Here is a 13,543-nt window from a genome sequence, read left to right as displayed (position 1 = left end):
TGGGTACCTGAGTGTCTGAGTAGGTCTAAGTGGATATTTGAGTGTCTGAGTGAGTCTGTAAATGGGACTATGAGTGTCTCAGTGGATCTATAAATTGCTGCATGAGGTATGCTGGGTCTTTGAGTGGGTGCCAGAGTCTCTGAGTAAGTCTGTGAGTAGGTGTGAGTATAAGAGTGGGTCTGTGAATGGGTAGATCAGTGTCTGTATGGATCTGTAAATAGGTGTGTCAGTCTCTTTGTGGGTCTTTAAATAGGTGTGTGAGTGACTTAGTAGGTCTGTGAATGGGTACATGAGTGTCTGAGTGGATCTGTGAGTGATTGTGGGAGATTCTGAGTGGGTATGTGAATGGGTCTTTGAGTGGGTACATGAGACATTGAGTGGGTCTGTGAATGAGTACAAGAGACTATGTGGGTCTGTGAGAGTGTGCATGAATCTCTAAGTGAGTCTGTGAGTGTCTGAATGGGTCTATGAGTGGGTGCATCAGTATCTGTGTGGATCTATGAGTGGGTGCATTAGTCTCTAAGTGGGTTTTTGAGTGGAGGTTTGAATATCTGAATGTGTCTGTAAATTGATTCATGAGTATCTGAGTGGGTTTGTGATTGGTTGCATGAATCTTTAAGTGGTTCTGTGAGTAGATGCATGAGTGTCTGAGCGGGTCTATGAGTGGTTTTCTGAGTCTATGTGTGGGTCTGGAAGTGGGTATATGAGTCTCTGAACAGGTCTGTGAGTGGGTATATGAGTGTTTTAGTGGGTGTGTGAAAGGGTTTGTTAGTCTGAGTAGATCTGTGAGTGAGTTCATGAGTGTCTGAGTGAGTCTATGAGAGACTGCGTAAGTCTCTGAGGGAATCTGTTAGTAAATATGTGAGTGTCTAAGTAGGTCTTTTAATGGGTGTATGGATCTCTGAGTGAGTGCATAAGTATCTGAGTGGGTTTATGAGTGAGTGCTTGAATCTCTGAATGGGTCTATGAGCAGATACGCAAATGTCTGAATGGGTCTGTGAGTGGGTTCATCAGAGTCTGTATGGGTCCGTGAGTAGATGAGTAAGTCTCTGAGTGATTCTGTGAGTGAGTGCAAGAGTCTCTGAGAAGGTCTGTGAGTGGGTATATGAGTCTCTGAGTGGGTCTGTGAGTGGCTGTAATATTCAATGAGTGTGTCCATGAGTGAGTGCGAGTGTCTGAGTGGATCTGTGAGTTGTTGCATCAGTGTCTGTGTGGGTCTGTGAGTGGGTGGAAGAGTCTCTGAGTAGGTCTGTGAGTGAATATGTAAGTATCTGAGTGAGACTGTGGATGGGTAGATGAATATCTGAGTGGGTCTGTGAGTGGGTGCATGAGTCTGAGTAAATCTGTGAGTGGGTACCTTAGTGTCTAAGTGGGTCTGAGTTGGTATGTGAGTATCTGAGTGAGTCTGTAAATGCGAGTATAAGTATCTCAGTGGATCTGAAAGTGGGTACACTTGTCTGACTGGGGCTGTGCATAGATATATGAGTCTTTGAGTAAGTCTATGAGTGGGTGTGAGTATCTCAGTAGACCTGTGAGTGGGTGTGTGAGCCTCTGAGAAGGGTGCAGAGTAAGAATATCGATGTAAAAATGTCATCTTGCACAAATATCGAGGTAAAAATATTGTGGGTCAGAAATATCGTCAGACAAAATATCATGGTCAAGAATATCAATTTTAGGTAAGTAATATCGATGTAAAAAACATCAAAGTGTTTAATATCACTTGTAAAAATATAGTTTTTAAAATTATCGATTTTTTTATTAATGTTATTCATTTTAGTATATATTTTATATGTGTGTGATGTTTGTTTTTTTGTATAAGAATTTTTGTATTTTTATTATCTGTGTTAAAATTTTAGTAGTTATTAATTTTTATAATTCAATGTAGCATTTTTAGTTCTGTAGCAGTTTATGGGTTTATATGGGAATCGGGTGGGAAATAATTTAATGATATAAAATGTATTGATTATTTATAGTAGCTATAATTTTTTTATTTATTTGAAATTTGCGTTTTTAGTTCCGTAGCGGGTTGTGGGTTTATAGGTGAATAGGGTGGGCAGTAATTTAATTATATAAAATGTATTGAATAAGTCATATTTATTTATATTTGTGTAATTGTGATGTTTTAGTGTTAAATGTGGAAATTAATTTATTAAGGATTGTCTTGTGGTGTTTATAGGTGTAGATGGTGTGAAGGATAGGGAGTAATTTATTTTTTACCGATGAACTATTAATTATTTGTAAATTAATTTAAACTAATTAATGATGGTAATTTTGTAATTAATTTAAGGTGTGTGTTGTAGATATTATAGTGTTAAACAATGTGCAATGGCGGCTCCTTCATAGGGGCGTTTGGGCGTCGCCTCACTGCTTTCTCGCACTTTGAGAAAGCAGAAGTGCCTGGTTGGGGGCAGGAGGGTGGGCGGTCCTGCTCGAGGGCAGGGGGGAGTGGCTTGCCCACTGTTGTGGGTACAGACTGTTTGGTCGGCCCCTGGAGCCGAACAAACAGTCAGTACCCACAACAGTGGGTAAGCCACTCCCCCCTGCCCTCGAGCAGGACCGCCCACTCTCCCTTTTTCTCTATGAAGGAGAAAATGGCACGGCTGGAGCGCTCTCCCCTGCGCCTCACGAATCACAACACTGCCATTGCAGCGTGAATGGCAGCGATGTGATTGGCTCCCATGATGTTAAGTCGCGGCCGGCGGCATCATAACTCGCAGGCTTTGAGTTCACCGGTCGCGACTGCAAAGCAAACTCCACTGCACTGAATGACATGCAGCTCGAGGCCGGTGGAATGACATGCGACTCTGAGAAGGGGCTGCTCCCGTGCATGCCAGAGTGAGAGCTCCTCTGAGTGGGCATCGCAGGAGGACCTGGGTGAGTAGTAGCGCATAGGATGGCTGAAAATGCAAAGAACCAGTTAAGATTCTGAATTAGATGAACGGTAACAGTTAGGAACAGGCTGCGCTGCGGAGCCGCTCTGCTACAAACAAAAATGTAATCAACTTTGAAATATTGTACCGTGTTTCTGTTTAGTTTTGAAGCATAAGTCCTGACGTGCGTATGTATACATCTGCATGCATGTCTGTTGCGAGAAGGCCTCGGTTAATTTTGAAACCAATCAGGTTTGTGCATCACTACATAATAAACGAGAAAACACGCTGCACCCATTTTTTTTATTTCTTCATAACTTCATTAAGCTCAATGACATTCAGCTCTTTTAGATGTCTGGAATTCTCTGAGATTCTTTTTTGTGTTGGATATTAAAAAAAAGGTACATGCGGCCTTTTAAAGTTTGAATCGTTTTTTTGCCCTGCCCACCACTCTTATTAGTTGATGGATGACAGCAAGTCTTCTCATTTTTTTCCGTCATCCATGTACAAATACCTGCAGCTCGTTACTTTAAATGTTTGGATTGGAACCTCATTATTTTTGTTAGGGTAGTTCAGTGGGTTACAGTCCCTGCTGCAAGGATCATTGTTTGGTCTCTAGAATTTTAAGGACTGGGCTCACTCGCCACGTGGCACATTTACGCCCTACCAGTTTAACATTTCACCAGGCACCACTGGGTTTTAGGCTCTCTGATGCCCCTTTGCAGCGGTGTGCAGCGCCTAAAGAAAATTATAAATAAATAACTACTTACAGCGCCCAGTTGCTGCTCTCCGCTGATTGGTGCGCGAAGCTCAGATAAAGCTAGATGGTGGTGTTGAGTTTAGGTATAGGCGCCTCAGAGACTATTGGCACATATCACCATAAACAAACCAAGTATGTGACAGTGCTAAAAGGTAAGGAGAACCACCTTCCTCCTCAAAATAGGCCTAAGCCTTCAGCAACTAATGATACTCCTTAGCACAAGTTGCCTTTATGAAGTAACATCTATATATAATGTGTTTCCACAGAGTAATTGACAAAATTTAAAGTGCAAGAACATATAAATAGAGTCTTCTTTCTTCTTTCTTGTTCTTTTTACTTTATGAAATCTTCCAGTAGTACACTACAGCCAACACGTGTTTCGTCGCAAAATGGAGGAGTAGTCCCGTGACTTTTTCAAGGCTGTGTAATTAAAAGAAAACTTATACAAGAAAAAGTATGTATATTGGGACTCATCAACAATCCCTACATCAAAATCAAATAAAGCTCAATCTTGGTATAAAATCACCAGAGTGATGAAGAATAATCAGAAGGTGAAAAAACTTTTGAAATAGGGCAAAAACATCAGAACAATTAACATGAAAAGACCTCTGCTGAGCAGTAGGTCTATGAACCTAATAGCGATGGAGAGTCCAAGAATGTGCATTTAGGATATATAGTGCTCAATAGCTCAATCTCATATAATGAGATGGGTGAGAGAGGATTCCAAGGGGAGAAAAAGGTTATTGCAGTGATTGTGATGCCAGAGAGAACAAAATTTCTCTTATTTGCTTGTATGATTGAAACGTGAAGACGATTATATGAAAAAAGTGAGTGGAGTTAGTATGGGGTAAGGTTTAAAAAAATAGGAGTTGAACCTGTAACTACCTAAATTCTGTGTATCTGTTGATTCTGAAAATAAAGAAGGGAAATTGAGGTGGCTTGGACGCCGCCTAAGATGGCCGCCTAGTCCCGGAGCTCCGCCGAGACGGGACGGACTCTTTGCTGTCTGCGGCGCTTTCAGGGCTCTCGCATCGTGTTTTCCGGGGACCCCAGGTAGCGGAGCATGCTGTGCACCTGGTGAGCTCATGGAGATCTTTTTTCTAATTGAATTGTGGCTTTTTCGTCGTGAAGTTTGAGCGCCTCAGCGCGACCGCCATTTTGTCTTCAATGCAAGGTCTGCGTGGAACTGGACTGCTCTATACCGGCACTGAATCTTTAAAGCTGCAAATCTTTTTTTTTATGCTGCGCTTATGGGGGAGTTTTCCGCTATGCTTTCCCCAGAGGCAGCGCTACATACATTCTGAACTTTTAAATGTGGTCTGAGAGAGTGACTGTTGAAACCTCAATATGCACCTCAATTTCTCTTTATATCATTAAATGTTGGAGATTTTAGCGGATTATCACAGGAATTTCCTCTCTCGCATGCAAGTGTCAAGGGAAGAGAATGCGCGCTTACCGAATATGATGCCCACTTGAGCCTGTGTTTTGCCTGTTGGTTCCAGCCTCCTTTACTTTGCCATTTTCATCAATTTTTCCATAGCAGCTCCTATTTGGCGTGTTTTTAGTCCCAGCTGCTTGTGAAGTCCCTCAATATTTTTTTTCCTGCTTGTCGACTTTCTGCAGATACTTGAATTGTCTCTCCCGTCTCTACTGGGATAGCTTCACTGCCTTGTTCAAGTCTGTGCTTTCTGCGGAGTTGCTAATTTTTGGTTGTTTTTGGCTGTTTTTGCCCTATGTTTTGATCACTTGGGTACCTATGGGGAAATTACGTACCCCTAAATTTGTCTTTGTGCCCTCGAAGAATCCTTCTACGAAGCCTTCTCCATCTTCTTCATTAGCTGATACTTCTTCCTCCTCAGACCAGATGGCGGCAGCAGCTCCGGACCGCTCTTCTTTGCCACAGCCAAATTCACACAAGTCCTCTCCCTCCACTGCATCATCGAAGCGCTTGAAGCAGAACTCCCCCCCTCCTCCTGATAAGCCTTCTCCTCCTATTTCCCTGGAGCTATTGTTGGAGGAAATACGTGCTTTGCGTCCATTTGTGGAGGAAACTAATAATAAAATGCAACTTTTTGAAGAAAAGTGGTCGACCATGGATAATAGAGTTTCTTCCGTGGAACAACAGGTCACTGAGATCAAAGTAAATTCTCGACGCATTGCCTCTCTAGAAAAATCTGTTCTAACTCTCCAACAGCACACCGAGGATTTGGAAAATAGGAATAGGAGGAATAACCTACGTATTTATGGGCTGCCGGAAACCTTGGAGGGGGATGATCCTGTTTCATTTTTCTCTTCCTTTCTGCTGAAACTTTTGGACATGTCTCCTACCACCTCCTTATCTATCCAAAGGGCTCACAGGCTCGGCCCTCGCTCATCATCTTCTACTAAGCCTCGGGGAGTCATTATTCTTTTTCTGAAATTTACTGATCTCCTTCTAGTCCTTTCGGCAGCTAGGGCTAAACGTCAAGTTTCTGGTTGGGTCAGAGAGTATTCTTTTCTCAAGACGTCTCTGCTGCTACTGCTGCGAGAAGGAAATATTTTTTGACTCTTCCAGCTCCTCTGCATTCTCTTGGTGCCAGATATGGTTTATTTCATCCTTGCACCTTCAAAGTTACCCACCAAAATCAAACCTGGACTTTCCATGATCCTGCTGAACTCAAAAACGTTATTCATATTCAGACTAATTCTGGCATGGACACCTCCACTTCGGCTACTGGCTGATTGCTTATTTTACTATTATCTTTATTCTTGTGGGTTTTCTCTTGCAGGTTCTTCAGCTACCGCTCTTATTGACTTTTGTTTGTTGTTGTTGAGGTGTTTCTCACGGATTCTTTTTTTTCTTTTTTAATTCGCTCTTGTTCGCTCTCATTATACATATTGAAGTATGTTTCTCTTCCATGTATTTTTGTCTTTTATTGTTGTTATTTCCTTCATTGTAATTGTTTATTTCCTCATTTTTCTTTATCTAGATCGACTGATGTGTTCCTCTTCATTCCATGCGGTTTGTCCTATTCGTCTTCCGTCCTGACTCGGTTTGTTCTCCTGGTATTGGGAGGTCAATCTTGTCGAATCCTTCCACAACCCCACCATCCTTTTTATGTCCCCCTCAGGTATGTTATTGTCAGTCATCCTTTTTGGATATGTACTGTCTCTTCTTGTGCTTTTTTCCTCTTGTCCTTTCCCCTCTTTCCTTTCCATTTTGTTCCGCCTGTTATCTGCTCTTGCCTCTCCCTTATTTGCATTTTCATTTCGTCTTTTTGTCTTTACTTTTCCACTTGATTCTATTTTCTTCTACTTTCTTGTACTTTTTTTCTCTTGTCCTTTACCTTTTTTCCTCTCCATTTTCCTCTCCCGTTTATCCTCTTTTGTCTCTTCTCTATTAGTATCATGTTTTTGTCTTTCTACTTATATTCCTCCATTTGTTGTCTTTGATATGATATCTTTTCGTTTTTTATTTGTTGCTGTAGGTATTGTTTCTATTAATGTTTTATTTCGTTCAAATTCAGAGTAATCTCCTGGAACGTAAAGGGTTTTATTAGTCCCATTAAGCGTCAGAGGATTCTTTCCCACCTTTCCTCTTATAACCCTGACATTGTTCTGTTACAAGAGACTCACCTCTCGGAGGCTGAGTCTCTCAAACTAAAGCGAGGTTGGATGGGTACGGTGTTTTTTCTCCCTCTACCAATAAGAAGAATGGTGTTGCTGTCTTGTGTCATAAAAGGTTAACATGTAAAGTATTATTACAAGAAACAGATTCTGATGGTAGGTGGATACTAGCTAAGCTACTGATTAACGATGTTCCTCTGACTGTCTTCAATGTCTATGGTCCTACACAACCCGATTTATTTTTTTGGCCCTCAATTACGAGCAAATTTATACAGCATAGAGATGATCTCTTTATTCTAGGTGGTGACTGTAACCAGATTGTGGACCCTTTTCTGGACCGTAAGTCAACTGTTCGATTTATTCCTCATAAGCCTCATAAACAATTTCTAGATACTATTTCCCAATCACATCTTACTGATTCCTGGAGACTTTCACACCCTGACACTCTGGACTATTCCTTTTTCTCTCCTCCTCACTCATCTTTCTCTCGTCTTGACTATATTTTTCTTTCTCCTTCCTTATTGCAAAATCTACTCTCTTCTTCTATTGAACCTATACTTATCTCGGACCATGCCCCTATTGTGACAGATCTCGACCTCCTTCCTCCGCGTCCCAAGTCTTCTCGTTGGCGATTTAATAATTCTCTTCTTACTGATCCTTTCTTTTCCTCCTCCTTTCGATCCTTTGCTACTGAATTTTTTATGTTAAATGATGCTTCTAACATCTCCCCCCATTCTCTTTGGGACTCCTTTAAGGCCACGGCTCGCGGGTTTGTCATTAATTTTGTCTCTAAGAAGAAGAAGCGTTTTCTTCAGAAGCAGAAAACTACACTGGCCCATATTAAGTCTTTGGAGCATAAGTTTTACTCTTCTCCCAATAATTTCGTCCCTCTGGATCTTATTCGTGCCAAGCTCGAGTACAATAAATCTACTACTGACAACGCTTTGTCGGTGCTTCTTCGCAGTAGCGCTCGTTATTATGGCGGACGCAATAAGGCAGGTAAACTCCTTGCCAACTATCTTAAGTCCCGCAAGGAGCGTTCCTTTATTGAATCCATCTACTCATCTGAGAACACCTTATTACATAAACCTCAAGATATTCTTGACCAGTTTCAATCCTTTTATTCTGCGCTTTATACTCCGGAAGCTTCTCCCCCTCCCTCTTTGGTCCAGGCTTATTTTGATAAACTTCCTAAACCTTCGAACTCTCATCTTAATCTTCCAGACTTGGATGCAGACCTTTCTTTACAAGAGCTCTCTGCGGCTTTGAATATTCTCACCAAAGGCAAAACCCCAGGTCCTGACGGTTTTTCAGGTGAATTCTACCTACACTTCTCGGATCTTTTACTCCCTAAACTTCTTTCTCTCTTCTAATCGTTTTGTTTGTTAGGCAAGGCTGAGGGTACATTCCAGGAAGCCACCATTTGTCTCATTCCCATGGATGGTCGTGACCCCAAATTTTGCAAGAATTATCGTCCGATCTCTTTAGTAAATGTGGACTACAAGTTGTTTGCTAAAGTTCTTGCGTTACGGCTTGACCCTCTTATGCCCCATCTTATTGGGAAGGAACAATGCGATTTTGTTAAAGGCAGACTTACCTCCAATAATTCTCGTCTCTTTCTTAATGTTTTAAATAAGGTCCCATCTCTCTCTATCCCCTTGGCGGCTATTTCTGTTGACGCTGAGAAGGCTTTTGATAGAGTTGACTGGTCTTTCCTTTTTGCTTCTTTGCGTTGGTATGGTTTTGGCCCTCGTTTCATCTCTCTTATTTCTCTCTTGTATTCCTCCCCCAAAGCTGCTGTCTTGGTTAATGGTCAAGTTTCTTCGTACTTCCCTCTTCAACGGGGTGTTCATCAAGGTTGCCCCTTATCTCCTTTACTTTTCGTCCTTGCCCTTGAACCCTTTTTGTCTTCTATTCGTAATAATGATTCTATTTTAGGTTTTCCTTATGGGGCTAGTCAATTGAAGCTTTCTGCTTATGCGGATGATATCCTCCTTTTCATTTCTGCTCCGGAAACTTCTATCCCCCCTCTACTGTCTGAGTTTGATTCCTTTTCCCAGGTCTCGGGTTATAAAATTAATTCGGATAAAACTGAGATTCTCCCTACTACCAAATTTTGCACCCCTTCTGTATTTTCCTCTACTGGATTTGCTTGGAACAGTTCCAAATTTAAGTACCTAGGGGTATGGTTTTCCAACTCTATTTCCTCCTCAATTTCTTTAAACATGTCTGCGGTTTTGTCTCGTATTGATCATTTATTTTCCACCTGGAACCCCATCTTTCTTTCTTGGTGGGGACGAATGGATTCAATCAAGATGATGATAGCTCCCATTTTAATTTATATTTTGTCTATGTTACCTGTTCATATACCCGCAATTTATTTTAAACGCATCGATTCTTGTTTGTCGAGATTTCTTTGGAGCAAGAGGAAGGCTAGAATCTCATTAGCGCGTCTTCGCAAGCCAAAATCCAATGGTGGGGTTAATTTCCCAGATTTTCGTCTCTATCATAAATCTTTCTCTCTCCGTCAGGCATCCAGGTGGCTGGCCTCTTCTCCCTCTCCTCTTGCTCCTCTGTGGCTGCATATCGAACAAACATTGTTGTTGCCTTTTTCTTTTAAAGAGATTATCCGCTTCTCTGCCAAGGCTCCGCACTCGTCATTCCCTTTATTTAAGCACACTTCTTCTCTTTTAAAGCCTCTCTTTAATCCTTCACCTATTACTCGGGAGTCCTATCTGGATTCCACCGTTTGGTATAATTCACTTATTCTTATAAAGAACAGACCCATCTTCTGGAAAGCTTGGAGGTCTAAGGGCATCATCTGGGTGAACCAATTTTTTGATGGACTTTCTCCCTGTTCCTTTCCTCAATTTCAGAGGTCCTTTCACTGTCCTCGCTCTTTTTTGCAAAAGTTTGTTACTTTAATGACACTTATTCTTGATATTTTCTATTCTCTTCCTTCTTCCCCTTCTTTTGCTTCCCACGCTCCTCTTCTTAAGGTGCTTTCTGTCCTCCCCAAAGCTTCCCTTATCTATAAATTATTTTCCGCTCCTAACCCGGATCGTCCTAAATCTAAATTGGAGCTTTCTTGGGAGGCGGATTTGGGTTGTGTTTGGTCCGTTGCCATGTGGGATAAACTCTGGTCCAGATCTCTAAAAATTTCTCGTTCTGCCTCTCTCACTCAATCTCTCTTTTATCTGTATCATAGGCTATATCTATCTCCACTTTCTCTGGCCCGTTTTTCCTCCTCTGCTGATTCTCTCTGCTGGACATGTTTTTCCCCCAATGCCAACCTTTTTCACCTCTTATTCTTATGTCCTTCTGTTTCTCACTTTTGGGATTCTGTTTGGCTATACATCTCGCGTATTTTCGCAATTTCCTCTCATTACTCTATACCTATCCTTTTTCTTGGCAGTTTATCAGATTCGCTAGTTCTCCCTCTGCATTCTCACGGTCTTTTTGACCTTATGCTTGCCTTAGCCTTTCAGCATATTTCTTCCAACTGGAAGTCCCTCACTAAGATTTCCATACGTTGTTGGTGGAATTCTCTATGTCACTTCCACAGACTTGATACCGCTTTTGCTTCCTCCTGTAATCCCACTCACAATAGGGACTTCTTTTGGTTACCTCTTACCTCATATCTAGACCGGATGGTTCGTAAGAATCTATCAAGTACCAATGCAGAAAACTTTGATCCGCCTTGAGGAAAGTACATCTTCTTTTCTTGCAGTAACATTACAGGATTTATTTATTGTTATAATTGCTCTTTTGTGTTTGCTACTTGAATATTGTTTCGCCTACAGCACTTACTTTCTAAAACATGTTATTGTATTTTCATAATGCATTGTATCATTTCCTTTTTCTTTTTCTTTCCCTCTTTTATCTCTTTCCCCCTTCTCCTTTCCCCCTTTCTCCTGTTTTCCCCTTAAAATCCTTATAAAAAAAAAATGCTTTTGCTCGTTTCTTATGATATTGGCCCTTTTGTACTATTTAACTGTACTTCTGCTGTTGCTGATATCTTTGTACTAATATTTTCCTGAAATAAAGCTTTTCAAACACAAAAAAAGAAGGGAAATTGAGAATGCTAGGTCAGTTAGATATTCAGTGCCCATAATCAAAATGAAATTAGCTGGTCAACTCAAACAAAACGCCCTACCAGTTTAACATTTCACCAGCCACCACTGGGTGCCCCTTTGCAGCGGTGCGCAGCGCCTAAATAAAATTATAATTAAGTAACTACTTACAGCGCCCAGTTGCTGCTCTCCGCTGATTGGTGCGCGGAGCCCTCCCAGGAATCTTGAGATCTGCATAAACAACATCCCCCGCCATGTCACGCGCTGGGAAGGAGGAGCTCTGAGACAGAGGGCCTGCGATGCGTCAAGTCTCCTGTCCTGGAGTCACAGAAATGAGCGGCTTTAGCACCTCCAGGAAGAGGAAGTGTGCGCGGCCCTATGTGACAGGAGACGTACGATACCACTGACGTAGATTTCAAACAATGACTCCGCTTCTTCGGTGAATCCACTCTCTACTGTGACTTTAGTGACGAAATTTACGGCCGCATGGACTGAAAATCAAAATGCCAGGGTAAGTATTCACGTCTTTATATATTTTATTATTTGCACATAGTGCATGCCATCTGTTTACATTAAACACCACTCCACACAACCGCACACAATAAAAGAAGGAGTACTAAATATTCATACAAAGTGCAATTTGATGTAGACCAAATTAGTCTGAACACATCTGGAATAATAAAACAGTTTTAATCTCATCTTGAAAACCATAACACTTAAACATCTAAAAGTAAGATCCTTGTTCCCTGGTTTCCTATTTACCCTCACTCTAGGAAGCTGGCTTTCCCACCGCCAATATCCCAGGTTGTACCAGAAGATAATGGTATTGATCAGTCATCAGGTTCTTTAGAAGGCGGTTTCCTGTTGAGTTGTTCCTTTAGGTGGTCTGCGCGCTTGTGTCTGATAAATTATCGATTGAAATGACTTCAGCGGTGCATGATTAGTACACCCTTCTTATCATAATCTCTAAGTACCTGCCATGAAATAAAAGCTGAACTGCTGAGTTCCCTGCCATCTGTATGAGACAGAATGATGCCTCTCACAACATATTCATCAGTATCTTTGTGTCCCTGACCACACACTCATCACTGTTACAACATGTTGTGTTCAGATTCAGCGATACTTTGTGCTCTCGGAGTCCAACCACATGGGTCACAATAATACAATATCACTTCCGTAGTTCAGAATTAGAAGGCAATTCATGTTTGACATGTGGTTCTCAATACTGAATAAATCAGTGCCATCTATATCTTAATTTGTATCCAACCCATAAAGCAGACACGGATCTCTGATGTGTCTCATGTGATTCTTTTTAACTCCTCATCAAATGCAGCAAAATTGAATACTGGGCAGCCAACAGCCGTCCGAATAAGGGAAAGGAGGTTTTTAGTTTCTTTTTTTATTTCAAAGCTTTTTATTGACATTTTCAAGAAGCTAATTTTCAAGAAGCAAATAATACAAAAACAAACATAAAGTACATAAGATACGAATACTTAAAGTGAAATAAATGCATAAAGTTATAGAAAAAGGCAAGTAGTTAAGGAGTCTGGAGGTAGAAATAGCATGGCAGACTTGCACAACTTAAGAGTAATAAGCAGAGATATAATTGAGTGGGATGAGAGGATATGGGAGAGGTGTAAGAGTGGGCCAGTATATTGTTTTGGGTATAGGCTGTGTGCGCTTGACGAGATTTTGAGTCAAAATGTGTTGTAAGGGTGTAGTTGCCATGTAAAGATTTAGGCTAGAAATGGGTGAACTGGATGTTTATATGTTGAGTGTAGAATGTGAGAATGAGTGGAAGGGAGAGCCACCATAGAGTTTTGTGCTAATATTTTGCTGGGCGTGAGTGTTTAAGTACCCTGTATGTTGTATTGGATTCTATGAGAGAACGTATAAGGTGGTTTATTTGAGGCGATATAGTTGTACAACATGCCCCAGATAGGCTAAGATGGGAACCTCCATGGTGAGTGTTGGAGAGAGATATTGTCTTCGCCCCTAATATGAGTGATCCAGTTAATCCAGCAATTGAACGAGGCCTTGTGTGTTTTTGTTGCTGACGTAAGTAGTAGGTCTACTAAAGCTCTGGCTGCTGGGTTGTCTAAGTCCGTGCTAAGAACAGGGATGCAAGTTCTTTTCTCAGATGGCAATTAAATATTATTGATATGAATGAGAATACTTTGTCCCAGAAGAGGGATAAGGATTTGCAGTGAATGATGCGGTGAGTTAGATCTCCT

At 41.3% G+C, this 13,543-nt stretch overlaps 1 protein-coding gene across 2 annotated transcripts in view; it reads right to left on the bottom strand.

The window, feature by feature from the left end:
• LOC146812984 (killer cell lectin-like receptor subfamily B member 1B allele A) overlaps positions 1–13,543 on the bottom strand; it is an 866,152-nt gene that overhangs the window by 486,702 nt on the left and 365,907 nt on the right. For both annotated transcript variants that reach the window (XM_085620007.1, XM_085620008.1), the window contains exon 2: positions 11,481–11,800. In XM_085620007.1, coding sequence (XP_085476133.1) covers positions 11,481–11,565 — 85 coding nt within the window. In that variant the 5' untranslated portion in view covers positions 11,566–11,800. The remainder of the gene's footprint in view (positions 1–11,480; positions 11,801–13,543) is intronic.

This window comes from Triturus cristatus, chromosome 7 (genome assembly GCF_964204655.1).
Source record: "Triturus cristatus chromosome 7, aTriCri1.1, whole genome shotgun sequence".
NCBI classification, from domain to species: Eukaryota; Metazoa; Chordata; class Amphibia; order Caudata; family Salamandridae; genus Triturus; species Triturus cristatus.
This window is presented reverse-complemented; position numbering and strand designations above follow the sequence as displayed.